This window comes from Suillus clintonianus, assembly GCF_016758775.1.
Source record: "Suillus clintonianus strain FC179 chromosome Unknown DEU56scaffold_3, whole genome shotgun sequence".
In the NCBI taxonomy this organism is placed as follows: Eukaryota; Fungi; Basidiomycota; class Agaricomycetes; order Boletales; family Suillaceae; genus Suillus; species Suillus clintonianus.
This window is the reverse complement of record NW_024539227.1, coordinates 870,670-895,988: the sequence shown is the minus strand read 5'-3', so window position 1 is coordinate 895,988 and position 25,319 is coordinate 870,670. Positions and strand designations below refer to the sequence as shown.

The following is a 25,319-nucleotide window of genomic DNA, read 5'->3' as shown; positions in this document are numbered from 1 at the left end:
GTGAAGAGTTCCTTCTGTTGCGCACATCGTACCGTACCATCATAGCTCGTCATCTCTACCTCGTTGCGTCCAACTGTCTGTATCAATTCCATGTTGTATGTTAGAACGACTAGAGGGGTCATCGCAGACTGAGTATACTGGTATACAATCGGTAAATTTACAACAAGCAATTAGCTGTGGGTTCTTATGCGAGCGAGTCCAATATGTCCATTAGGTGGTATAATTCACAGATCGAGCATGCGTTCATCCTCCAGAGGGATTGGATAACGCTGCCCATCCATGGCTACGACACAATTTTGAGTGTATGCCCAACCGAGGATACGAATTTCCACTCACCTTCCAGTGGTGTCTGTGCCATATCAAGCATGTGCAGCATCGTATCGTGTGGCTTGGAATAAAAAATACGCCCAGTGCCTTCGTCCCAGGCTATCGCCGTCACACCATCGCGAAGATGATCGAGGACATATGAAGGTAGATCAAACTGTCCCAGGGTATTTTCGCGATGCTTGGGAACATTTCGGAGTACATTATACAGCGTTTCGCGCCGCATAATACTATAGGCATCGTCCCCTCGCTTCGATAGAAGATGGCCGGTGAAATTGCGGACCGAAAGCGTGTCTGAGCGTGTATCGCGGGGAATGGAGTAAAATAAAGAGCGCAGACATCCTGGGATGACGAACGTTCTGCATATCGTTTTTGAATCATCGTTCAAGTTGTTTTTGAAGGATAGACGGTGCATCATGTTGGACTTCAGGTTCGCGATGGCGTAATGTGGCTTTCCTGTAGATTTGAAAGCCTCGGGCGCACTCTCTCGTGGGGTTGGCGAGATAATCATGTGGCAGATACGACCCCCGCTATCATTCCTGTAGAAGATATTGATAGGAGGTGGCACAAAATTGCGATCAGTGTCGCCACCATGGTCATTGAGCACATGTGGGTCACTTATTTGGAAGTCTTCAATGTCTTTCCCGTAAAATGAAGCAATTGCAAGCGGGTTAAACTCCCCGGCTTCTCCGTCCCCAGGGTCGGGCGTGGGAAACATGGCAACAGTGAACATGACATCAGGAATAATCGGTGGAGCGCCAGGCGGGGGATTGGCCGGTGCTAACTGAGGACGATTTGTGGAGCGAACGACGAGAATTTGCCCTTGCAAAGGTAATAACCGGAAGTTACAAATAGGTTGCTCCTTCGAGAATTTAAGAGTAATCTTCACAGCATGAAAAAGGACTGTACCTGTTGTGAAAGAATGGTTTCACGTGCGCATTTAAAAGTAGATATGAAGCCATCAGAAGTCAGTTCCTTCATCACGATCGTTTCGGGCATCTTGGCAACTACCATGTTCGGAACGCCATCGACTTCGCCAAGATCGACATTTCGAAGCTCCGAATCGCTGCGAAGGTGTCCGAGAAAGCGAAATGGCGGGGGTTGTGATGCAGCAAAGTCGAAAAACTCCTGGGAACCAGGTACGAGGAGAGGATTTCCTAACGCATCTAGTGCGTCCAGGGAAATTTGCAAACAGGTCGCGACGTACTCCAGTGGCATTGGAGCATCGATTTGAAACCGTGGGTTGTTCAAGTACGGATTATATATGGAAGGATCAATACTGAGTCGATAGTCAGTGTAGGAAGACACTCAGCAACATAATCAGGGTTCACCTATTAGCACTTTGATGACTTTTCGATATCTTCCGGCGAATATACCCGATGAGAATGCTTGGTATGCCTTCCACATTCATATACTTGGCGCATACATTGTACGCTTTCCCCCGGACAGGTGTTTCTGCTAGAGGGACGATGCCAGAGATACGGTGATCAAGAACATATACAACCAAACTGTAGTGAGTTTTGGCAAGATTGCATGCAGAAGCGACAAGGTATTTTCCGCCGGGAAGTACGACCATTGATAATATGTGCCTATGTGCCTGCACAGGAAGGTAAGTGGCGGCAAACGGGTTTGGCAGGATCCAGCTCTTGTGGACTGTGATGGCGCGGATAACTAATCGTTCGGCCTCAAAAGAGGTCAAGAAATTAGGAGAATATCGCGTAGAAGGCGGTAGCACAGGCCCATTGGGTCCGATCCTTTGCAGAAATCGCTTCCATATTATACCATGATGCGTAAGGTTGTAAAACAGTTTGTTAACCTGAAACGATGAGCTTAGTGACAGCAGGTAGATGTAGAGCAGCCATTACCGCTCGTAAGCACAGAATATCTTCCACCATCAGGTAGTCGAAGATATGATCGACCAATATGTCGTCAGAAAGCATACTCAAACTTGGTAAACGGCTGGAATCTTGGTGGACTCGCACACCCCACGTTCCTGTTCCCGTATTGTTTCGTTCATTGGCACCAGGGTAAGAGCAAGAGAGGGCTGGAGAGATGAGGCGAGAAATCAGAGAGAATTGGCCATACATGATTGGGGAAAGAAATTGAGAACGTCATGTGGTAGTGTGATATTTACCAGTCTTCCAGTCTTGTTTTCGTTTTCGCGACACATTCAACGGAGAAGCTGACCGTTGTCATAAAAATACAACCATGGCGACGGTTAATCAAAAATACAAGGATTAGAGTAGACTAAGTAGAATGCAGCCATGATGAAAGTGCAGAAAGAGCCTATAAAGTTATGCGAACTACAACGCTTTCCTAAAACGGTTTGTCCCTAGACACGTGACCCACTGACCTCGAGAAAATGGGGATGATGTCTGTCCAGACTCCCAAGTCCGTCCCTCGCGTTGTCAAGACTGGGTAGGCACCTGGTATGTGCAGAGTGATGAATAAAAGTGTTGTTTTACAGGAATGCCATCCTTTGAAACTCAGCCTTGCTGCTGGCGAACAACGCATCAAGAATGTTCACCGGACAACATCACAAAACCCGTTCCTTCAACACATAATATTAACCGTGATATAACTTACAGTTACACCATATAGGTTTCGGTCTTGAGCAGCAACGTTCCGTCAATCGCTGACTTTGACTACAAGTTTCCCTGTAGTTTTCCCACTCGTCAGGTCGACTTGTGCCTGTTTTACCCCCTCCGCAGTGAATGGGTATTCCTTGAAGACCTGTGGCTTTAAGGTGCCGTTGGCGAGAAGGGAGAACAGGGCATTTCCGTAGTAGAACGCTTCTGCTGGGGTACATATGTAAGTGCTCATGCTGGAATACCAAAATGTCAGCCTATAAATTTAACAAAACATAGTTGTTAAGCGCACGAAGGCCGGAGAAGCTTCACGTTCTTTTGCATGAGCCTGATAGGAGGGAATGGTGGAACGGCTCCCGAAGCATTGCCCACTGAAACAAGGGTGCCTTTCCGCCTGATCATTACGAGGTCGGACTCGAACCTGCATCAAAGTCAATGTCATATCAAAAAAGCAAGAAAAATCAAGTTCGATCCTTACGTGTCTTTACCCACACCATCAAAGATCGCATGGACGCCCTCTCCATTTGTAAGTTCCAGTACACGTGCAACTGTGTTCTCGCTCTTATACAAGATAACGTGGTCCGCCCCGTTAGCTTTCGCAAGGGCGGCCTTTTCAGGCGTCGAGGTCGTTCCTATGACCGTCGCTCCTCGCGACTTGGCCAGCTGGGCCATGAGTAGTCCAAGTCCACCTGCCACAGTGTGAATGAGGATGATATCACCCTTTTGCACGTCGTATGCTTCTTCCATGAAGGAAATAGCAGTCAATCCTTGCTCGAGGCCCGAGACAGCCGTCAATGTCGACACCGACTCGGGGATCACGTATGCCGTGTTCCAAGGTGCAGAAACGTATTCCGCATATGAACCCAGATGGTCCTGAAGGCTCGTGAGTCACTGCATGGAAGTGTAGAGACAGCACACCGTACGACTGCGACACGGCAACCTTCTTTGTACCCACGCTTCTTGTAATCCGGGTCATTCAAGACAGACTCGTCTGTAGGCAGTGCGACAATAACGCCGCTAGCTTCCTGCCCATTCACGAATGGGAATTTAGGGGGCGGATATAATCCTTCTCTGCCACATACTTAACTATACCCTCGGGATGCTTGGGACGTTTGGACACTTACCTATAGTAGGTGTCGATGAAATTGACACCAAGATATTGGACCTACCCCGCAGCACAGAATTAGGTGACAACATACGCATAGAGGCTTGGTGACAATCTTACCTTCACGACCAGATGATCTGGAGCTACTTTTGAGAAAGGGATCTCGCGTTTCTCAATGACCTCGGGTCCCCCCGTCCTTGAGATCACAATGGCTTGAACTGTTGACGGATAGGACATCCTAGAAGTTTCAGTAGAGAACTGGCGGGCGAGAGGAGATAGTCAACAAGTTAAACTTATCATGCACCTGGGCGGATATGAATCGTGATACAAATTAAATTGTTTCCATGTGCAGATAAGGGTTAGCCCAGCAGCGCAAGTTACTAGCGTCTTGCAATTGCGATACTCCGGTCCTGAAACAAATAGAGAATTGACAGATAACATCCGTGACAGCATCTTCGCTCTAAACATATAGGATAGATGACGTGTTAATGATGCGGTGTCTCAGGCGCCGGTGATGGATATCGATGGATCACCGCGGGGGCTCGACAAAGCAACTATGGTCCGGCAGCCTGAACGACATCCGGCGGCAAATACCCTCAATACCAATAACGGACTTTACGCCAGTAGACCGATAAGTATGGACGACGTAACCTATGAATATCGGTGCATGGTGTACTTCTAAGGGACTGCCACGTACTTAGTATTGGGGAGTAAACGTGTCACATTCAAGGTTAAGTACACGAGCCATGATCAAGCAATACGTCTTACTTCAAGTGCTTGGTTTCGGATTCCGTAGTCAATGACATGGATTTGTTCTTCCCAGGTCTTTGCTCTTGCAAGCTGTCGATCTCTTGTGCTATCAGGTCTTCCTGAAGACCCTTTACCGTGACAGTGGAGGGACAGGCCAAGAGAACAAAGGCTATGGGGGAGATCGGGGTCAGCTAAAAACTCATTTCCCCAGCGAGTGCACGTCTCCTTCTGAAGGCGTGTGCATTATCATATCTTTGCAAAATGATACAACTTGAAAATGATACACTGTGAGCTTCGGTTATTGACTGAAACATCATAGAACGTCCCGTCAATCGCTGACTTTGACTACGAGTTTCCCTGTAGTTTTTCCACTCGTCAGGTCGATTTGCGCCTGTTTTACCCCCTCCGTAGTGAATGGATATTCTTTGAAGACCTGTGTCTTCAAGGTGCCGTTGGCGAGAAGGGAGAACAGGGCGTTTCCGTAGTGGAGCGCTTCTGCTGGGGTATATGTGTAGTTGTTCATGCTGGAATACCAAAACGTGAGCATATTAATCGAATGATATACAGGGGTTAAACGCACGTAGGCCGGAGGAGCTTCACGTTCTTTTGCACGAGCTTGATGGGAGGGAACGGTGGAACGGCTCCCGAAGCATTGCCCACTGAAACAAGGGTGCCTTTCCGCTTAATCATTACGAGGTCAGAATCGAACCTGCATCATAAGTTTATCTTACGTCAAAAAGCAAACAAAAGTCATGGGTTCGATTCTTACGTGTCTTTACCCACACCATCAAAGATTGCATCGACACCCTCTCCATTTGTAAGTTCCAATACGCGAGCAACTGTGTCCTCGCTCTTATACAAAATAACGTGATCCGTCCCGTTAGCTTTCGCAAGGGCGGCCTTTTCAGGCGTCGAGGTTGTTCCTATGACCGTCGCCCCTCGCGACTTGGCCAGCTGGGTCATGAGTAATCCAAGGCCACCTGCGACGGTGTGAATGAGGATGACGTCGCCCTTTTGCACGTTGTATGCTTCTTCCATGAAGGAAATAGCAGTCAACCCTTGCACAAGGGCCGAGACAGCCGTCAATGTCGACACCGAGTCGGGGATCACATACACCGTTTTCCAAGGTGAAGAGACGTATTCCGCGTGCGAGCCCAACCAATCCTGTAGGCTCGTGAGTCATTGCATGGAAGTGTATAGACAGCACGCCGTACGACTGCGACACGGGAACCTTCTTTGTACCCACGCTTCTTGTAATCTGGGTCATTCAAGACAGACTCGTCTGTAGGGAGCGCGACAACTACGCCGCTGGCTTCCTTCCCAATTACGAATGGGAAATGAGAGGCTGGATATATTCCTTCTCTATCACACACTTAATCACGCTCTTCAAGACGCTTGGGACACTTGGACACTTGCCTGTAGTAGGTGTCGATAAAGTTGACACCAATATATTGGACCTACAACGCAGCACAGATGAAATGTTAGCATTCGCATAGAGTCCTAGCAATATTCCTACCTTTACGACCAAATGATCTGGGGCTACTTTTGGGAAAGGGATCTCGCGTTTCTCAATGACCTCGGGTCCCCCCGTCTTTGAGATCGTGATGGCTTGAATTGTTGACGGATAGGTCATCCTAGAAGTGGCAGTAGAGAAGTGGCGGGCGAGAGTGGATAGTCGGCGAGTGAAACCTAACATGCACCTGGGAGGATGTGATGCAAAGCAACTCCTGTGGGTTGACTCGATAAGAGTCACCCTCGGCAGCGCAAGTTAGTAAGCGTCGTAATGGATGGCGACATTCTGGTCATGGGACTCATGGAAATGCGGAACACCGCACGCGGGCGGCATGCTCGACAAACCAAGTCGAAGAGGATTGAACAAAATATGATAAACTGAAGGCTATTCAAGATTTGGGGCTGAGACGACATCCGGCGGCAAGTACATTTACAGACTAATAGGCGTGTACGACATAGTAACCGATGGATATCATGGCATACTTCTAAAGGACTACCGCGTAGTGGTGGAATAAACATGTCACATTGAATTGGGCTATGTACTGCAAGAGCAGATGATCAAGCGGTACCTCTTACTCCAAACGCTTGGTTTAGGATGTCGTAAATAAGATGAATTTGTTCATCCCTTTGGACCATCCCCGGTCTTTGCTCTCGCAAGTTGTCAATCTCCTGTGCTATTAGGTCTTCCTGAAGCTCCTTTGGTAAGGGCCCCAGCGGAGGGACAGGCGAAGAGTACAAAGGCTGTGGGGGAGGTGCGAGGGTATTCAAGGGCAGGCTGTCACTCAAAAGATGGTATGCGCGTAACAATGAGGACATTGCGATGAATGATCCGGTCCGCCCTATGCCGGCAGAGCAGTTGACCATGATAGGAGGGTCTGGGTCCGCAGATGAAGGGAGTGAAGAGGTATCCTTGTTAACGCGATCCACAAGATGAACGAAAGCGAGAAGGCTAGCTCGATCCTCATCCTCAGGGACCCCGTGGTCCGGCCATGCAGCATACAGCAAATGGGTAAACACCACAGCATCCTGCGGATTTGTTGAGGTGACTGGAACAACGGAGACCTTGCTCTGCACGCAGCAGGCTTCATTGATTCGCTTGCTCTCCAGTAGCGTCACCTTCAGTACAGGTGCATCGCTTGTCTCATCTGGGTTCGATAGCATCGATTGGCCAGGGGTGGCGGGAAAATAGGCATGAGCTTTCTGTCGTCCTCTCTCTACATTTTGTGTGAGCTGAACGATAGTCCGCACACGACTGAAAGAATGCATATGGGAAGACTTGAGAGATGCTGGAAGAGTAGAAATTGGTTGTACGATGGCACTGAGGAACACATGGGCCGTGCGCGGAAGGGGTGCTTGGGTAGCAATCCATGACTTCCCGCCATAGAGCTCCCGCACCCAGCTTGCATTAAAATATCTTCCCTTGCTACCCTCTGCTCCGATACTACAGTGACTGCCCTTCAGATCACCCACAACAACGCGCGTCCGATCATATGGTTGAATGTTGGAGTAGCGATTAGCTACTATATTGTCTGGATGATGAGCTATGGTGATGGAGTAGTGTGCGACGGGATCGATCTTTCCGAGTGCAGAAGTCAATGCTTGCTGCCCGCGCGCAAGAAGTGACGTTGAAGGTGATTCTGTGAGAGATCGAGTTCGCATGTGATCGCGAGCGTATTCGCGTTTAGACAGTGCGGGGCAAACGGTTTCGGATATAAATTGTGAATCATTTGATAATGCTCTGGAAAGCCAGGAGGGTATCGATGTCGATGTTGCAGCCATTGGTAAAAGATGAAATCGATGAAAGGCGATACACTTGAAACGATATGCTGCCTTCCTGTGCGTGAGAATAACCTGCCAGTTATATCGATGGCTCCGATGCCAAAGTCCAGAGTGGCAGTTTGTTCATGAGGAGCAACGATGGATAGCAGTTATGTATCGTTGATATCAACTAATCCACACAATGTCAAGTCAGTGATTGCTTCGCAGGCCAAAATTCAGTCCTTACAACTTTGGCTACCAGAGTCAGTTCCACGTTGGAAAAATCCACGGGGAAGAAGCATTTGACAGACAATAACCCAGAAACGTGCTGGACATCACGACAGGTACAACGATGTTCCCTTGTTCTGAGACGTCATTGACCTCGGATATGGGTAGGGTCCTGGGCAGCATATCCATCTAACGTTCGAAAAGCCAGCAATACCCAAGCGTATCACCATCATCTTCCAGGGCGGATTTGTCGGGACCAAATGTAGACTTGAGGTCTCCGAGTCGTCAGATAGGCCCAAATGGCAGACATGGACATATATTCACCCCGAGGATGCCAACAGACGCCAAATTTTCGACTTGATAGCCCATAGAGACGGATTGCCAGTGGAGGGAATTCAGAGCATGAAACTGGTCTTTGAGGACAGTTCAGATTTTTACGGTAGAATCACAATCTATGACCTGAAAATTGAAGGTCTCCTGCTCTGAAATGACGAAGAGCTGGTTTGACCGAGCGCGTTCTGTGTGCACCAAGAAATTTGCCTCATGATCAAGAACTTCGGGTGCTGTCGGAGTCGTTTTCCTTCCTCCTACCCACGATGATGACCATCCAATATTCATTCAAACGTGTATCTACACCGCTGTCAACGTACGCCAAGTTCAGTGTTCACGCGAGTATAGTATCTCATCACAAACAACGTGGATTTTTGATACGCACCACCACAAGTTGTAGATGAAGGCGTATGAGAAGAATTAGGCGGTGATCATATTGTAGTACAGCCCTTCGAGCCGCACACATCTTGCGTGTGCCGCTGGATTCTATATTCTGTCCTGACGTGGATAGTACTTGTTCCTCTATTAATCTGCTTCCATGCCCCCTCCGAACACAATCTCCACCTTGAACCACGAACGATCGTGAGCGGAAATATTACTGATGAACAATGCCGAGACGACCGTTCGACGACGGAGGATCCTTCGATGGCCTTCCCGTCCTTCCGGGCCAGAAATTTGTTCTTTGTAATTGGTTTGTCTTGTTAATCTTCATAACCGCGTATACACTGACTCGGATCAGGTATAGCCTGAGGTTCTCGGTGGGGTGGCACACCTAATTGACCAATATTGCAAGATTGGTGATTTCTATAGTTTTTGAAACAGGAAAGTGAAGTTACGGTCAGTTCTATGTCTTGAGCTCTTGGCTACTTAACGTTAGAACTTACAGGCAAGTTCCGCCAGAATAGATGTTACGGTTTATCACGTAACCAAGGAAACCAAATTAAAGTGAGCACTCACAAAGATTGCACAAAGAAGTGCAATGAGAATATTCTTACCCATGATGAGCGCTTGACCCTTGGTCATGCTCGAGTCAGATGCTAGTGAGCTGTCTAAAATCATGTGCTTAGAAGCTGATACAAGATGTGTCCGTCAAGCTTTGCGTTAGGACCTGGACCAATGCCAAATCTCTTACTTGCTTTGGCCGAGTTTGTGACGTCCACTGCCACGTCGCGTATGTTCGTTCTTTGTTATCGTTGTTGAACAATTGACCGAGTAGGCTGTTCCTCCCAAAGCACCGATATGAACCACAAAAATCTGATGGATGTCGTCACACATGCGCAAGGGCCTGGATCCACAATTATTCAACCATTCGTGGAGTCAGAAAAATATACTGTGGTGGATTGTTAGCCTCAGGAGCGGAAAACATCCACAGCGTTTCTCGCCTTCATCGTGGACTTGGAACGAGAGAAAACAACTCAAGTGTGGACGCACAGCTGATTGTGTCGAGCACAAATGTCACCGTCCAGTGAATAATAGTGATCCACATGAAATGGACCACACTTTCAAAGCGGTCCTCGACAAGCATATAAATATCGCTTCGGTGACCCTCCATCCTCTATCACTTAGCCACTTCACCTCACCGCAAATAACTCTTACCTCCAGATGAACCCATCCGCCTCTACCGATCCCTCCTCAAAGTACGCTCCTAATGTTCCCAGTGCAACACACCTGCCCATTGTGTATATGGATCACTTGGCCCGGCCCCAGCATGCATACCTTCATCAGCCGCGCCCCGCCACAGCGCAAGCCGTACCACCTAACATGACACATGACGCAGCTCGCCCATCCGCGCCTGTCGCGTCCGTCCCGGGTGTGAGTTCTGGATCTGTGCATAATCCATCCCAAGCCGCACCACAATTTTATTACCCTTCTACTGTGGTGTTCAATGTGTATGTCACACAAGCCATGAATCCCAACCGACCACTACCTGCGGCTGCGCCCCCACAACATCAATCCGTGCCCACCCTGTCCAATGATCGCTTGTCTTTTCCGGGAGCCACGGCTCCTTACGCGGGTCATGGTGCTCACCAGAAAATACCTCCACCCCTATCGCTATTTATGTCTCAAGAAACTAATTTGTCGACTGGCCAAAAGCGTGTCGGGGACGACCTCGAAGACCGCAAAGTCAAGCGAACCAAAGTGGGCTCCTGCCACATATGGAAAGACACAAACTTTGTGAGTTTTCTTCTCATGCTGTGAGATCGCATTCTTAGTCCTTGGGACAGAAACCCGAACCCGAGTTAGATGAAGAAGGACGTCAGAAATTCAAATGTTCAATTGATCAGGAGGTCATACTTCCTGAAAGTTATCGCAAGCACATCAAGTCAAAGATGCATGTAGGCGACGAAGTAGAGATGTATGGATGTTCTCTTTGTTCGCGATCGTATGTATTCCCATTCTCAAATATGCGCGTCTTGTCATTAATTGTTGTGATTAGGTATACCAGATATGATGCCTTTGTACGGCACTCCAAAAAGCACGCAGAGCCATCATACTCAATTACTAGTCAAGGTTCTATGAGTGCTGCTTCTGCTTCGCCTGTGGCAGTACCCACCATGCAATTTACTTTCCGTTCCAAACCAACTGCCACGGCGATGTCCAGTGGCTCGACGACACCAAACGCCATGGAGAACGTGAAAATCGAGCCCCCAGTAGATGAAATTACGCAGTCACAAGAAACGGCCAGTTTTGCGGATCCCGTAGTGCATCCCGTCGCCTCATCATCTCAGTCACCAGACACCTTGGCCACAGAGGCAGCCCTGGAGGCCGCCCTGATTTAGATTCGCCGTTCAAGGACAGAGGACAATAATTTTTATTTATTTGGCTTCTCGCCCAAGATACCCACCCCTCTGAATTAACTTCTTTCTTCCGGTCCACCTGCCCTCATCGACCATGAGGTGTAGCGTTTGTTGCATATTTCACTTCCCATTTTAAATCTTGTATATACCGCATCCTGGGACTGAATTTTTAGCTCTACCTGTGGTCTCCATCATTTGTCCTTAGCTAGTTCATCTATTCAACGGATTTTTCTGGGCTCGCGTCCGGAAAAATCCTCTTGCTGGCCAAGTGAGACCAATGAGACGCATTTTTTGTGCTATTATTGCACGACAGCCACAATGCATGGCTGATTTGTATTCTTTGTTATGATTTTTATAGTAATTTATTGGTCGTAATAAGTATATGTACAACAATTTATGACATCAAACACCCATGGAAGTCAACAAGCGTCAATATTATACTTCGTTCGCCGGGGAAGATCTGAGGACAGTTTGTTCAAGGTTCAAATGGAGATGGCAGGCGCAAATCATTAATATGCATGAAGATCAACCAAAATAACATAACGGCACTACAACGCGAGGTAAACTATTTCAACACGGAGCGGACCCACAATTCACTCAACGTGATGACGTCCCTTCAGCGGAGGCCAGCTATGCAGTTATGGAAGATGTGCTATTACCTGTGGTGGGTGTTCCTGCGGGTCCTCTTGCCTTTGGTTGTACCAGAGGCAGTGGGCATGCCAGATGCGGCGAGGACCGGGATGGCGGCGGGAAGAGATGCTGGGAGAGAAGGAAGTGCGGCGGGAAGAGATACTGGAATGGGAGGAATTGCGGCGGGAGGAGATACTGGAAGAGGAGGAATTGCGGCGGGTAGCGGTGCTGGAAGAGTTGGGACGGGCGGCGATACAGGGAGAGAAGGAATTGGTGTTACCACAGCAAGAGCAGGCTTGGCTGAGGCAATGGCTGACGGGGCAATTGCTGGCGAGACAGGCACCGAGCCGGAAGCGCTGGTCGATGAAGCATACACCGAGCCTGAAGACAATGATGCAGGTGCTGAGGTTGTATCACGACGGTGAACATGGCGTCCACGACCCGGGTGCACATCAGCCTGCTGATGAACAGCCGACGCAGAGGCGGCGGCGGATGATGCCTGAGAAGGGGAGGCAGTCGAGCTTGCCTGAACAGTCGACGAAGAGGAGTAGGAACTGCCAAAGTCAGCCGCTTCTACTGCGCCCAATAGAACTGGCAGCCCGGGAAGGGGCAAGCTAGAGGTCAGATTCTGTACGGGGTTGATTATGGCCGGTGCTGCCAGTGTTTGCGCGGCTGGGCCCGGGAGTGAGCCAAGAAGGGCCGTCACGGCCTTAAGCAAATCAGACAAGAGGCCGCCGGTGATGTCGTCGCTCCTATGCACCTCCGCTATATATATGGAAAAGTGGTCAGAGGATGTTTGTAAATGATGCATAGGATGGAGCTGACCATGACGTGGTGATGCATTGGGATTGGAGACACTGACAGGTATGCCATGGACGCCCCCCGAAAGCAAGAGAGCGAGTGAGAACGAGACAAAGACAATATAAAGGGATAGGAAGCGCATTGTAAGGATATTGTATAAAGGTTCGTGAAAATCGTGAAATGGAGCGCTAAAGTGATCTGATAGATAGAAAGCAGGAAGAGATGTGGGTAAGGACTGTAATGACAGTGATGGGTTCTTATACCTTTGCAGAACGGCGGCTGACAGAGATAAACGCGACGATGAAACCTGTTGATGATGACGTTCGTGGAGTAATTCCAGACCAAACCGCGAGCTCAAACCCGAATCGTGACCACAGGTGAGGTGTCGATAGGCGTAGCATGTCTCAAACACAGTTCTTTCGCAGGGCATTTTGTGTCTGCCTGGTGCCGGCGACACCTTGCATTACGATTGTGAATAAGTCTGCAACACACCCCGGCTGAAGTACGGGTCGACGTCACGGTCATGATGAGAATAAAAACAATAAATGACTTGTGGGTCGTTACGTCCAAGACAAACCCAAGACCTATTTTCCATGCTGCAGCTGTGAGGGAGTTTTCACGGTCCTCTCCTGTAGTCCGTCATCTCCCATATATTATCCTCTCCGAGTGCTCTCCGTCTTCTCGAGCTGGCAGTATCAGTTACTGAACCAGACAAAATCATGACGTTCCATAGGTCAGATATGGAACGAAGAATGGGTGATCCCATGCATGATGACAGGAAACACCATCCTAGACCTGCGAAGCTGTTTGGAGAAGAACATGAGCACCGGGTAAAAGACATGTCGATTCCAAATAAACACACATGAGAACAGCAAGAATGAAGAGCAAGGTCATCAATGATGAATCGTAGCCTGTTTCCACCATGGGCTTGGAGGTCAACAAGCTTGTTGGGAGTTGTCGACAACTAAGGGAAAACTGAACCGAACCAAGATAAGCCAAGAACTTCACGGCCGCCCTCTAGTTAGTATTGTTAAGTATCCGATCACTGCACTTTTTCTCACCGAATGAAAGCTTCACCGCATACTGCGGCACACATAAGTACTGTGGAGCTCTGAGACGCCTATACATCTTGACTTTGCCCACATACCTAGAGATTTGTACAAACTCATCGTATAGCGTTGGGCTGACACCGGTTTCTCAGTTGGCTGTCTAGCACGGGCCTCTTCGCATTTCGCGGAAATCACTCAACACCGAATATTTGAAGATGTCTAATCCCAATTCAACTTCAGTGAGCCTGAGGCAAGCACAGGAGGTGACCATTTCACGCGCACGTGCCTTTCAATACCCTACTCACAGTGTCATAGAACTCCAACACACAAGTATCAAGGAGGGGCGAAGATATCGAGGTCGCACCCAAACAAGATGGCGATCTTCCCGACCCATACATGTTCCGGGTCGGTATAAAGACAGACGACGAGCTCTCGCAGCTTCGTCGTCGTCGCAGGACTGGCAAACGACTCGAAAGGTTTCACAGGAAGCAGAATGATGTGGGTTTCTCTCTTATCATGTCGTATTATTTCGATGTCGTGCTGAAGGATAAACGATAAACGATCAGCTCATTCACTCATTGTTGAAGCCCATGGAAGAACATACCCAGGAGGCGAAACAAGATGCAGAAGACCACCGTTTACCTGTAAGGAAGTGCTATGGGTTCACCCATTTCTGCTAAAACAAACACACATTCAGGTCAGGATTGCGGTCTGGGCGAGTCTTGTTGCCAACTTCATTCTCTGCGTACTCCAGCGTACGTCTTTACAATTTGTCCCTCTTGCTTTCGTTACTTATTCCACACACAAGTATATGCTGCCGTTTCCTCCGTCTCTTTGTCCCTCATCGCTACAGGGATTGATGCTACATTCGATTTTGGAAGTAACATCTTCCTATACTGGACTCACAAGAAAGCACTGTCAATGGACGTCAACAAATGGCCTGTTGGTGGTTCTCGACTTGAAACCATCGGAAATATCGTCTACGGTGATTCGTTCGTTCACTCAGCTGGCAATGATCTCACATTCTTCCAGGTTCCCTGTTTGTCTAGCTCTCAGCTCTTTAGCGCCTGATTGACATTCTCGCAGCATGGCTTCGGTCAACTTGGTTGTTATTGTTGAATCCGTCCGCGCAATTATGAGTCAAGAAAAGGACAATGGCTTTCACATTCAGGCCATCATCGCAGTTGCAGCTGCGCTCGGTACGTAGTTTGCGAGGCCCTTTGTGATCATCTAATAATCTCTCAATCAAACAGGCGTCAAGTTTGCCCTTTTCTTGTATTGTTATACCCTCCGGTCAAAGTCAAGCCAAGTGCAGGTCCTATGGGAGGATCATCGAAATGATCTCTTCATCAATGGATTCGGTAGGAAAACTCTCTGTTTCAAGCAGTTTGGTAACCTGAAGTGATCATGCTCGCCAGGTATTCTGATGTCTGCTGGAGGAAGTAGATTGCGATGGTGTTCGTGACTCAAACTCTTGGTTTCTTTTTAAACTTATATGTCAAACAGGGCTGGACCCTACCGGCGCTATCCTCGTGCGCTTCATTCATCATGTATCTCCTGTATTGTCAGCTCATATGATTGCTCCGACAGATTGGTGCTGGGGTCATCTTTGCTTGGAGCCACACTATCTATGAGCAATTTGGGTTCTTGGCCGGGAAGTCTGCGCCACACGACTTCCTGCAACTCATCATCTACAAAGCTATGACCTTCAGCGATGAAATTGAGAAAATCGATACCGTACGGGCGTATCACGTGAGTATTCAATTCCATTGTGTATGATTGCGTATTGACTTAATTCAATGACGCAGAGCGGACCCGTGCGTGCCATTGGGCTTATAATCAGATGTGTTTCGTTCACTGACACTATCATTTAGGATTACGTCGTCGAGGTGGACATCGTCATGGACGCTACTACCCCGTTATGGAAGGCACACGATATTAGCCAGCAACTGCAGGATAAGATCGAGGTGCTTCCAAATGTCGAGCGTGCCTTTGTGCACGTCGATCATGAAACAACTCATGCTCCCGTAAGTAATATTTCAAATTCATCGTTTTTAATAACTCAGTTGCGGTGTGCAGGAACATCGAAAAATTATGTAGGTGAACGGCGGTTGAATGGAACGATATATCCGCCATGCTATCAGTATATCTATGAGAATATGTTGTTTCGTTTACTGGGATACCCTGGTCTGTTTACAAGTGAGAAGATTAATATTACCGATTGCTTGCTGTTGCTGTACTCGTGTAATCATACTGCTCCAGGGCTTCCCCTCTGCAGTCTCCTTATATAGCGGCATGATTGCCCACTGGCTGATCGGACTTCATACTTGGTTGGAAGATCAGTGCTTATCACCGGCATCAGACAATCACCATCTCGCGTGTAATATCTGCATGAAACAAAATTTCAGAGATCGACAAACATGTTCGCAGCGAGCAAGTGATTTTCAACGCAGTCAAGTGCAGGCGGGCAAAAAGGTCCGACATTACGCGTCTTCCTATGCCTCCTCAACGAAAGAGAGCTTTTCTGGAGGACATTATTATAACACATGTATTCCCCATCCTGGCAAATAGTAGTATAAGATTACCACAATCTAGTTCAAAGACGGAGTCCAAGCGATGCGCTGCCATCGGAGTTGAAAAACTCCTACACGATGGGTGATCCCCTCGATGACAGGGAATCGCATTGTGGAGCGGTGATGGGTCGATCCTCTGCATTGGCAGGTAGTGATGTCATTTGCCTGAGCTGTGTTGTTCTGCAACGAGAGGCAGCATACGTGAAAAACTGATATCCTCGGAGAGGCTATTCACCCTATTAATGGTGAGTCACCGATTGACTCTGATTGGTTTTCTGTCCGGCTAAGTTTAACCTAGTGAGTTCGCGGTTACAGAAAAATGTCAATGACTTAGTGCTAAAAGGAAAGATGAAAGGTAAGAGACGACCCAACTCCCTCCATTCGACATCCGATTTGAAAAGATCTCATGGTTGTCTAGTCCTTTTGTATCCTGTTCTTCTCGATGGGGGCTGAACGAGATTTCCTGGGCCTGATCTGCCCACGATGGACCATTTTGCCGTTTGTCTTACGATTCATGCTATGCCTTTGTAATTGTGATGTCGTCATGAAGCTGATAGGACTATGCATGGTCTGCATCAGGCGTCTCCCCCAAATTGGCCAGGGTACTGGAGCATCTTCCGCGTCCTGCGAGTAGTAACCTTGCGGGGCAAGCAGGCTGACACAAGAAGTGAGACGACATTTACAGCCGTGTCTTTGGTGGTGCTGCTAAACTGCATCAGGGCCCGCAGAAAAGGGAGTGGAGTAAGACGTCGAGGCCCCTCCATAAGGTACGAGGCTAGGGATAGTGTACGTCGTAATAGGTTCACCGAGGTGGCGAAGGGCGGCGGGAGAGGTCACCGTTTAAGGAATGAGTCGGTGCTTGGGAGACAACATCAACGTATCCTTGTGATTGACACGCATGACCTAGTCAAAACTGTCAAGAGGCACCGCGGAGCCAAGGCTTCAGGCCCAGGACCGATGAATGACTTGAAACAAATATCTGCGTGTATAAAATCACTGCAAGGGAGTCATTTAATGCACAGGAAATGGAGAGGAGACCATACTTATGGGTAGTGTAGTAAAAGAGCCTTTGTGGCTTTGAGCGGTTGCAGTCCAACCAGCGTGAATATAAAATAAGGCATCCTTCAACCCCACCCTCTCTGCAACTGACACTGGAGGTCTTCCTCTCCTTATACCAAGCAACTTTGATACCACAGTCAACATCTTCTCGATATACCAGAATTATTCATAAACCCCAAACGTTCAAAACCCTTTACTCAGTTCGTGTGCGATAAATGATGGTGAGCAGGAGAAAGATGATGGTGGTAAGAAGTTAGTTCATGAGACACTATCAGGATACTCCCCATCAAGATCCAGAGGAGTTGTATGTCAAGCAAGACAGAATCGGTGCGCATCGGGTTCTGTTCCTCATCGCAGTCAACTGACCATCTGTGCCAGGGAAGGGGTCTTTCGGAGAAGTCTACAAAGGGTGTGCAATGAAGATAACAACCTCTAGAGGTCCCCCTCACGCGTTCGTCTAGATATGACAAGCGAACTATGAAGACTGTCGCCATCAAGATCATAGATCTCGAAAGCGCAGAAGATGAGATAGAGGACATTCAGCAAGAGATACAGATTCTATCACAGCTAGACTCACCACACGTTACCAAGTTCGTACCTTGCTGTATTTTGCTCTTGTCTGGATTCGACGAGGTTAACATGCAGCGTTTTTGTACGCAAGATATCATGGATCCTTCCTCAAGGGTTCCAATCTCTGGATAGTCATGGAGTGCGTTCCTCAAATCCATTTCATTACCATTTCATTACCATTTCCTCATGGTTATATAGATACTGCTCGGGCGGCTCATGTTCTGATCTGGTATGATCACAGCTAACACAGGTAATTCGCGCTTATTCAACACTACACAGATGAAACCCGGCGTATTTCGGGAAGAGTACATTGCAATCATTGTCCGAGAGCTTCTCCGCGGACTTGACTATCTGCACACGGAGGGCAAGCTCCATCGGGATATCAAAGGTCATTTTACTTCGCTCCTGCCAGTGATTCATCTGACACTTATGTCATATCACACAGCTGCCAACATACTGCTTTCCGCAGGAGGCGATGTCAAGCTTGCCGATTTTGGTGTATCTGGGCAGCTATCTGGAACTCTGTCCGCCAAGAAGAACACCTTTGTCGGCACGCCATACTGGATGTCGCCTGAGGTAATCAAGCAGAGCGGTTATGACCACAAAGCGGATATATGGAGCTTGGGTATCACTGCAATTGAGCTGGCAAAGGGAGAGCCACCGTACGCGGAGCTTCATCCGATGAAGGTAAGCGGGATTGGGCGGCTGCCTTATTCAGATATCTCGCTAACACATTGCGGCGCAGGTGCTATTCCTGATTCCCAAGAACCCTCCGCCGCAGCTGGAGGGTCACTTCTCCAAACCATTTCGGGACTTTGTTGCGTATTGTTTGCAACGAGATCCCCGCGATGTTAGTCTGCTCTCCATTCCTTGTGTTCATTTCATGCTACCGTGACTGAGATGGACAAATATAACACAGCGTCCGACAGCACGCGAGCTCTTGAAGCACAAGTTCGTTCGTATGGCAAAGAAGACTAGTTACCTCACAGAACTGATCGAGAGGCATGAACGATGGAAGGCCGAGGGTGGAGATCGCACAGAGGAAGAGGAGCAGGTAGTTAATCAGGAATTGTGAGTCCCTTCGGCTTTACTCATCCTATTTAACACATCTTCTCTAGACCCGCAAACGCTGACCTAGAAGACCTCTGGGACTTCGGCACTGTCCGACACACGGGGCGACCGGGGACGATTGGGCGCGCACAGAACTCGACCAAGGTCTCCGGTCCCCCCCTCACATGGGAAATGAACGGAACTTCTCACGAAACATCAACATCATCAACATCAACATCATCAACACCATCATCATCATCATTTTCCATTACAGCGAAAAAGGCGTCCGGATCATCCATAAGGTCTAAGACCGAGCTGCCGCCGTTGCCATCATTGCCTTCGTCCCCACCGCAGCTCCCGCCCGCACCACCGCCCGCTAAAGTACCAAGCGTGTATGAACAAGCTACTGTGAGGCACATGCCGACCGGAGGGCCCAGCAGCGAGAAACCATCGGGCCACGAGCGGGAGTCTTCTGATGAAGATTATGATGACCAATACTTGGACACTTATCCAAGAGGCGCGTCTGTTCACGAGAAACAGGATGAACCGGACGACGACGACGAGTTACCTGATACCACTATGCTTGACTCTGTCATATTACCCGCAATAGCTTCGGTAAGGGTTCCGTGCTCCTATCGAGACAGAGCTAATCAGTGTGTTCAGCTTTTCCCTCGAGTATCGACACAGGAAGCGCGAGTCGCGCTAAGCGCCCTACAGCGGGCATTTAATGAGGCTGAGCGCATCATTCCAGGCGTGACCATGGAACTCGTGAACGAGATTGTGGACTCCGTGGAGCGAGTGGAAGATGATCACCAGCAGTAGGCTACTATACCACTGACATATGTGATTTCTTGATTTGCAGTCTTGTATTCCTTGCTTTCGTCGCTGCATTCTTAGGACGCTCTCACCCCACAAATACGAACATTCATGCCTACCCCCGCACAGATGCATTCACCTCCATCTTACCATACCAATCCGAGCTGTGCATCTTGACAGCATATATATCATGTAGCTCTTATTAGCATGAATGAAGAGTGTGAAGTGCCAAGGAATATTGTCGCTTTGTACCAACTTTGTACCGACAAAATTAATGATAGGGGCTGACCAGTTCTTTCCTCGCATCCGAATCATCATGTTCACAGCTTCAACACCTCGTGCACGGCGGTCGCTGTCTTACGCTAGGCATACTGCATACAGAACAACCCAGCTCAGGCATATGACATCTCAATCTGCTACATTCCATGTGCATTACTTATTCAGAGATAGCACCAGATTCTCATGTGTCCCGAGATATACCAAGAGATGTCTAAGATGAGTATCGCGTCCAATGCTCCATCAATCCCCCCTGCCATAGCTCTTACCGTCAACAGAGGCACCACTGACAGACGTGTCGACCTGAATGTCATGTCCTTCAGGCCTTCATCTCGGTACGAATTCTCATACCAACCGCGATCGCGATGAGCTTGCAGCTGAGAGTTCGTATTGCTGCCCCCACGAGCACCTGCTCTAATTTTTTTGCTGGAGTAAGTTTATAAAGTGCTAGAAGTATCCAGTTGATTAATTGCGAGGGATCCAGAAAAGGCTACATAGTACTCACTCATCTCGGCAACGCTGCCAGCGTGTTCCGTGTGCCATGTGGCTCAAATCAAGCTCGATACATCCTTTGAGCATCACCAATGCCGTCCGAGGATTATAAGAAAATGCCTCTCGTGAAGCGGGCGGTACCCAGAATAGAAGCCGACGATTGGGTCCTAACATCCATCCATCAGGTCCCAGCGAAAAGGAGGTTGATCTGCGGTCATCATGGGAAGTGCCCTCAATAAGCTCAGCAGTGTTGTACAGACTGTGTTTTGGGTTCGATGAGAAGGAAATGATGAAGTCGTCTTTCACAGGATTAGGCGTGATGGCAGGGGTGGTTTCCACTGGGTGCCTGGTGCAACTGGAATACGAGGAGAATGCTGAGCAAGTTGCGGCGGGATCCTGCGATGGCTGCTCAACTGCTGCACACCAAACCCGAACAGTTTGATCCAGCGAGCCAGACAATATGCGAGTCCCATCCGGCGAGAATGAGACTGAGCAAATAGAACCAGTGTGCCCCCGCAAGGAATCACCCACTGGGTGCCCCGTCACTGTATCCCACAGCCGCACAGTGTCATCCGTCGAACCAGACGCGATGCGAGTCCCATCCGGCGAGAACGAGACTGAGTTAACAGGACCAGTGTGCCCCAGCAAGAGCTCACCAACTGGCTTCCCCGTCGCTACATCCCACAGCCGGACAGTCTTATCCTTCGAACCAGATACGATGCGAGTGCCATCCGGCGAGAACGAGACAGAAGAAACAGAAGAAGTGTGTCCTCGCAAGGGTTCACCTACTGGCTGCCCTGTTGCTGCATCCCACAGCTGGATTGTTCTATCCTCCGAACCAGACACAATACGAGTTCCGTTCGGCGAAAATGAGACCGAGTAAACAGAACCAGCGTGCCCCTTCAATGGCTCACCAACTGGGTAACCTGTTGCTGCATCCCACAGCCGGACAGTCTTATCCTCCGAACCAGTCACAACACGAGTTCCGTCGGGCGAGAATGAGACGAACCTAACCCAATCAGTGTGCCCACGCAAGGGCTCACCAACAGGTTGCCCCGTCGCTGCATCCCACAGCCGGACACTGTCATCCACAAAACGAGTCGCAACACGGGTCCCATGCGGCGATAACGAGATTGAGCAAACCCAACCAGTGTGCCCGCGGAAGGGCTCACCAACAGGTTTCCCTGACGCTACATCCCACAACCGGATGATGCCATGCGTCGAACCAGTCGCGATGCTGGTTCCATCCTGCGATAGCGAGACTGAACGAACCAAATCCGTGCGTTCTCGCAAGGGTTCACCGACTAGCTGCCCCGTTGCTACATCCCACAGCCGGGCAGTTTTGTCATTTGAACCAGTTGCGATGCGAGTCCCATCCGGCGAGAACGAGACTGACGTAACCGAAGAAGTGTGCCCCAGCAAGGCTTCACCAACCGGCTGCCCTGTTGCTGCATCCCACAGCCGGACAGTATTGTCATTCGAACCTGTTGCGATGCGAGTCCCATCCGGCGAGAATGAAACTGAAATAACGGAAGAAGTGTGCCCCAACAAGGGCTTCCCAACTGACTGCCCCGTCACTGCATCCCACAGCAGGACAGCGTTGTCCTTAGAAGCAGTCGCGATGCGAGTCCCATCTGGGGATAACGAGACTGAGTCAGACTCAATGTGCCCCTCCAAGGGCTCCCCGACTGGCTGCCATGTTGCTACATCCCACAGCCGGATAGTGTGGTCATTCGAACCAGTCACTATGCGAGTTCCGTTCAGCGAGAACGACACTGAGTGAACAGAACCAGTGTGCTCCTCTAAGGGCTCTCCGACTGGCTGCCCTGTTGCTGCATCCCACAGCCGGACAGTCTTATCTTTCGAACCAGACACGATGCGAGTTCCGTTCGGCGAAAATGAGACCGAGTAAACAGAACCAGTGTGTCCCTTCAATGGATCACCAACTGGGTGACCTGTTGCTGCATCCCATAGCCGGACAGTCTTATCCTCCGAACCAGATACGATGCGAGTTCCGTCCGGTGAGAATGAGACTGATCGAACCCAATCAGTGTGTCCGTAGAATGGCTCGCCAACAGGTTGCCCCGTCGCTGCATCCCACAGCCGTACAGTCGTATCGTCCGAACCAGTCACGATGCGAGTCCCATCCGGGGAGAACGAGACTGAGTTTACCGAATCGGTATGCCCACTGAGCACATTCTGAACAACTGGCCAATTCACATCACGTCCAGATGCCAGATGAAGGATATTCGGAAATTTTGCAACAAAATTTCTAGATATAGCGGAGTTGGCAGGCGAGAACGGCAGAGCTGATACATATAGATGTGGTGTGCTGTGTAACATGATGCTTCCGAAGACTTGGATGAATCTCTGCACGTCTATTGCAGTGGATGAAACATCTTTGTATTCGTCATGGCTCTGCCAGTCGCGTGAGCGCGCATATAATTATGATACTGCTTGGTAACCATGTGCTCACCTTCAGCCATTGAGCAATGAGCGGCAGGGCAGCTACTGCACTACTCAGCGCGTCGATAAGGGCGAGTACTTCGAGCCAAAAGAGCAGTCGCTCATGGTTGAAGAATAGTTTTACTTCCTGTGCGAGCTTCGCGTCGAAGGATGTTTTTCGTATGTGCGCAGGCCAGAATCGAGAGGAATAGGATAGATGTGGGGAAATGCATCTTTGAATTCGTTCTGGCAGCTCTGTGTCTTCACGATTAGGAAGATATGAAGACTTTAAACCACAGATATTCAAGGAAAGGTCGTGTTGCATCACTTTGAGTGATGCAAAAGCAATGTTGGGTTGCACCTTCGACACGTCGATGAAAAAATCCCCACTGCGTGATCGGTCCGTCAGGAAGTCACGAAAGGATGCATGAAGGGGTCGGATGGGGGTAGATGAGTTGGTGGTGCCGCTGAGGAGGGATCCCATATGTTCGACCACGACCTCAACCTTGTAATGCTCCTTCTGGTCTGGAAAATGGCTCCGCATGACATTCAAGGACTCTAAAGGGAGGGGTTCAGCTGCGCCAAGGATTTGTCCCAACACAGAACGAAACCTCGCTAGCCGTGTTTCCTGGAACTCGGCATTTGCGTATCTGTCCTGTCGCATAATCTCTGTCAACATGAAGTCATACATATCATACAACAAGTGTTCCCGTTTGGCAGGATCGCGAGACACCACGTTATTGAAGGAATCCATTGGAGAGAAGCCGGCAGGGGGTGCTTCGATAGATTCGCAAGCAAGACGTGCCCATTCGAAAAGGCCATCTGCTTTCTTAGCGAGGACTTCAAATTCTCTGCTCCCAAAATCTGACAGCCCTTCCAGCTTCGTCGACACGTAGGTATAGATATCGCCCTCTGCGATGGCTGGTGGAATTTCGTCCATAGATATTCGTTCAATATGTTGGGCATCCGCAAATGCAACTTCTATGTCACGGAGAGGGCGAGAAGTAACAATGATTCGAAAGTTCTTTGGGAGTTCCGTGATTTTGGGAACAGCTGCGTCCTGAAGTTTACCGGAAAGAATGCGGAGAAGGTCGCTTCGTGTCTTGACTGATTTTCCACTCTCGTCCAGTGCGTCGATCACGATCACGACAGGGCCTACGGTCGACTCAGAGAGCTTCCCTAGCGGTTCCATCAGAAGCTTCTGCCATTGTTGGACGATATCCACTGTGGTCTTGAGCGCATTTGCGTTTTGGACTGCGTCCGCCAATGCTCGTCTCATCTCCAGATTACGGTCGGCGAGGTCGCGCGCGATGGTGGAGAAAACCTTGTCATGGCGATGATCGGTGTTTCGGTCGAAGCAGTAACAAGAACCAAGCCCCCCCACCCCGACGAACGAGCTAGCGATCGTATGAGCAATGGCTGATTTACCTGTCCCAGCAGGGCCAGATAGCCATAGCACGCGCGGAACATCATCTCTACGGTCGTTGATCCATCCCATAACCTTGGAGAGAATATCCGTGCGCGTCCCTGATAGACATCGCTTCCTGGTATCGAGTCCTGCGCCCGCTGCATAAGCCATACCACTGAGGTTCAGTTCGTCATCTGAAGAAATATGATTGAACGTCGAATCAGAAGTACGTCTGAATCCTTACCTATACGGTGAACAACGATTGCTACATCCCGAATGACCTGGTCTCGGGCGTTTTGCATGAGCGCATCTAACACGTCATTGTACCGCTGAATCGTGTCATTTGTTTCGGCAAGAACGTTTTTCTTGAGTCTCTCCCCTGTGATGATGGTATAGGAATCAGAATCGGCAAAGCGCAATGGGCCGTGGATGACTCACAAAAGTTCTTGGTCTCCGAATAATACTTGATAAAACGAGCACATTCAAGGGTCTGCTGAGATATATCTCCAAGGATAGTGCGCATAGACAGTATCTGGTGAAGTGTCTTGTCTTCTGTCATGAAGCCGTAAACTTGACCCAACTTCTTGAGAAGGTTGAGTACAGCTTCATCGCGATACACTTGAGCAAGAATGATCTGCACGGGTAACTGTTGAGCATGACATGTGGATGAGAGTAAAACCAAACATACTCTCGATGCACAAGACAATACGCCCAGTGCCATCTTTGCATATGGATGTACCTATGGATCGGGATTAGT

The 25,319-nt window shown here is 49.1% G+C and overlaps 10 protein-coding genes across 10 annotated transcripts; 4 read left to right on the top strand and 6 right to left on the bottom strand.

Annotated features, from left to right (window-relative positions):
• Window positions 1-4: 4 nt before the first annotated feature.
• DEU56DRAFT_321757 (uncharacterized protein) lies at window positions 5-2,484 on the bottom strand. Its single transcript, XM_041345655.1, has 5 exons — window positions 2,190-2,484; window positions 1,656-2,140; window positions 1,234-1,603; window positions 337-1,186; window positions 5-283 (listed from the first exon to the last, which is right to left on the bottom strand). The coding sequence occupies exons 1-5, from the start codon at window positions 2,409-2,411 to the stop codon at window positions 225-227; spliced, it is 1,986 nt and encodes a 661-aa protein (XP_041214965.1). The 5' UTR covers window positions 2,412-2,484; the 3' UTR covers window positions 5-224.
• A 468-nt stretch (window positions 2,485-2,952) lies between these two features.
• On the bottom strand, window positions 2,953-4,254 carry DEU56DRAFT_868123 (uncharacterized protein; the record flags this gene model as incomplete). The annotated part of the gene is made up of 6 exons (XM_041355462.1): window positions 2,953-3,148; window positions 3,205-3,333; window positions 3,391-3,785; window positions 3,836-3,983; window positions 4,037-4,077; window positions 4,138-4,254. The coding sequence occupies 6 exons, from the start codon at window positions 4,252-4,254 to the stop codon at window positions 2,953-2,955; spliced, it is 1,026 nt and encodes a 341-aa protein (XP_041214964.1).
• Window positions 4,255-4,971: 717 nt separating this feature from the next.
• DEU56DRAFT_768944 (uncharacterized protein) lies at window positions 4,972-6,638 on the bottom strand. The gene is made up of 6 exons (XM_041351267.1): window positions 6,284-6,638; window positions 6,184-6,224; window positions 5,982-6,129; window positions 5,537-5,931; window positions 5,348-5,476; window positions 4,972-5,291 (listed from the first exon to the last, which is right to left on the bottom strand). The coding sequence occupies exons 1-6, from the start codon at window positions 6,461-6,463 to the stop codon at window positions 5,096-5,098; spliced, it is 1,089 nt and encodes a 362-aa protein (XP_041214963.1). The 5' UTR covers window positions 6,464-6,638; the 3' UTR covers window positions 4,972-5,095.
• A 57-nt stretch (window positions 6,639-6,695) lies between these two features.
• Window positions 6,696-8,404, bottom strand: DEU56DRAFT_321697 (protein-tyrosine phosphatase-like protein). Its single transcript, XM_041345654.1, has 2 exons — window positions 8,288-8,404; window positions 6,696-8,227 (listed from the first exon to the last, which is right to left on the bottom strand). The coding sequence occupies exon 2, from the start codon at window positions 8,056-8,058 to the stop codon at window positions 6,838-6,840; it is 1,221 nt and encodes a 406-aa protein (XP_041214962.1). The 5' UTR covers window positions 8,059-8,227; window positions 8,288-8,404; the 3' UTR covers window positions 6,696-6,837.
• DEU56DRAFT_321662 (uncharacterized protein) lies at window positions 8,150-8,782 on the top strand. Its single transcript, XM_041345653.1, has 3 exons — window positions 8,150-8,246; window positions 8,302-8,381; window positions 8,434-8,782. Exons 1-3 carry the CDS (start codon window positions 8,240-8,242, stop codon window positions 8,749-8,751), a joined length of 405 nt encoding a protein of 134 aa, XP_041214961.1. The 5' UTR covers window positions 8,150-8,239; the 3' UTR covers window positions 8,752-8,782.
• A 703-nt stretch (window positions 8,783-9,485) lies between these two features.
• Window positions 9,486-11,661, top strand: DEU56DRAFT_768921 (uncharacterized protein; the record flags this gene model as incomplete). Its single annotated transcript, XM_041351266.1, has 7 exons — window positions 9,486-9,540; window positions 9,601-9,635; window positions 9,690-9,766; window positions 9,828-10,135; window positions 10,198-10,770; window positions 10,821-10,978; window positions 11,033-11,661. Coding segments are annotated over exons 4-7 (1,348 nt in total), but the record flags the coding sequence as incomplete, so codon positions are not given.
• Window positions 11,662-11,840: 179 nt separating this feature from the next.
• DEU56DRAFT_321380 (uncharacterized protein) lies at window positions 11,841-13,606 on the bottom strand. Its single transcript, XM_041345651.1, has 2 exons — window positions 12,849-13,606; window positions 11,841-12,788 (listed from the first exon to the last, which is right to left on the bottom strand). The coding sequence occupies exons 1-2, from the start codon at window positions 13,252-13,254 to the stop codon at window positions 12,049-12,051; spliced, it is 1,146 nt and encodes a 381-aa protein (XP_041214959.1). The 5' UTR covers window positions 13,255-13,606; the 3' UTR covers window positions 11,841-12,048.
• A 546-nt stretch (window positions 13,607-14,152) lies between these two features.
• DEU56DRAFT_321327 (CDF manganese transporter) lies at window positions 14,153-16,047 on the top strand. The gene is made up of 13 exons (XM_041345650.1): window positions 14,153-14,371; window positions 14,440-14,517; window positions 14,571-14,628; window positions 14,682-14,858; window positions 14,906-14,912; window positions 14,960-15,072; window positions 15,127-15,234; window positions 15,292-15,330; window positions 15,380-15,405; window positions 15,464-15,625; window positions 15,682-15,690; window positions 15,748-15,900; window positions 15,953-16,047. Exons 1-13 carry the CDS (start codon window positions 14,270-14,272, stop codon window positions 15,971-15,973), a joined length of 1,053 nt encoding a protein of 350 aa, XP_041214958.1. The 5' UTR covers window positions 14,153-14,269; the 3' UTR covers window positions 15,974-16,047.
• A 1,718-nt stretch (window positions 16,048-17,765) lies between these two features.
• On the top strand, window positions 17,766-19,947 carry DEU56DRAFT_724220 (kinase-like domain-containing protein; the record flags this gene model as incomplete). Its single annotated transcript, XM_041347808.1, has 11 exons — window positions 17,766-17,832; window positions 17,884-17,914; window positions 17,967-18,095; window positions 18,167-18,214; window positions 18,274-18,304; window positions 18,355-18,463; window positions 18,521-18,762; window positions 18,821-18,925; window positions 18,995-19,146; window positions 19,194-19,740; window positions 19,789-19,947. The coding sequence occupies 11 exons, from the start codon at window positions 17,766-17,768 to the stop codon at window positions 19,945-19,947; spliced, it is 1,620 nt and encodes a 539-aa protein (XP_041214957.1).
• Window positions 19,948-20,718: 771 nt separating this feature from the next.
• On the bottom strand, window positions 20,719-20,997 carry DEU56DRAFT_724843 (uncharacterized protein; the record flags this gene model as incomplete). The annotated part of the gene is made up of 1 exon (XM_041347836.1): window positions 20,719-20,997. A coding segment is annotated over one exon (279 nt), but the record flags the coding sequence as incomplete, so codon positions are not given.
• Window positions 20,998-25,319: the final 4,322 nt, after the last annotated feature.

Bases quoted from the DNA above. Each gene is read 5' to 3' on its own strand.
- DEU56DRAFT_321327 (XM_041345650.1), top strand. From the start codon at position 14,270: ATGTTCCGGGTCGGTATAAAGACAGACGACGAGCTCTCGCAGCTTCGT. The intron at 14,629-14,681 runs GTACGTCTTTAC...TCCACACACAAG, and splicing joins CATTCTCTGCGTACTCCAGC to TATATGCTGCCGTTTCCTCC. The intron at 15,235-15,291 runs GTAGGAAAACTC...CATGCTCGCCAG, and splicing joins TCTCTTCATCAATGGATTCG to GTATTCTGATGTCTGCTGGA.
- DEU56DRAFT_321662 (XM_041345653.1), top strand. The intron at 8,382-8,433 runs GTACAACGATGT...GGATATGGGTAG, and splicing joins CGTGCTGGACATCACGACAG to GGTCCTGGGCAGCATATCCA.
- DEU56DRAFT_321697 (XM_041345654.1), bottom strand. From the start codon at position 8,058: ATGGCTGCAACATCGACATCGATACCCTCCTGGCTTTCCAGAGCATTA.
- DEU56DRAFT_321380 (XM_041345651.1), bottom strand. From the start codon at position 13,254: ATGCCCTGCGAAAGAACTGTGTTTGAGACATGCTACGCCTATCGACAC. The intron at 12,789-12,848 runs GTCAGCTCCATC...CCATATATATAG, and splicing joins CAATGCATCACCACGTCATG to CGGAGGTGCATAGGAGCGAC.
- DEU56DRAFT_321757 (XM_041345655.1), bottom strand. From the start codon at position 2,411: ATGTATGGCCAATTCTCTCTGATTTCTCGCCTCATCTCTCCAGCCCTC. The intron at 1,604-1,655 runs GTGAACCCTGAT...CTATCGACTCAG, and splicing joins AGTCATCAAAGTGCTAATAG to TATTGATCCTTCCATATATA. The intron at 1,187-1,233 runs GTACAGTCCTTT...AAATTCTCGAAG, and splicing joins AAACCATTCTTTCACAACAG to GAGCAACCTATTTGTAACTT.
- DEU56DRAFT_768944 (XM_041351267.1), bottom strand. From the start codon at position 6,463: ATGTTAGGTTTCACTCGCCGACTATCCACTCTCGCCCGCCACTTCTCT. The intron at 6,130-6,183 runs GCAAGTGTCCAA...AGTGTGTGATAG, and splicing joins TTTATCGACACCTACTACAG to AGAAGGAATATATCCAGCCT. The intron at 5,477-5,536 runs GTAAGAATCGAA...CTTATGATGCAG, and splicing joins GATGGTGTGGGTAAAGACAC to GTTCGATTCTGACCTCGTAA.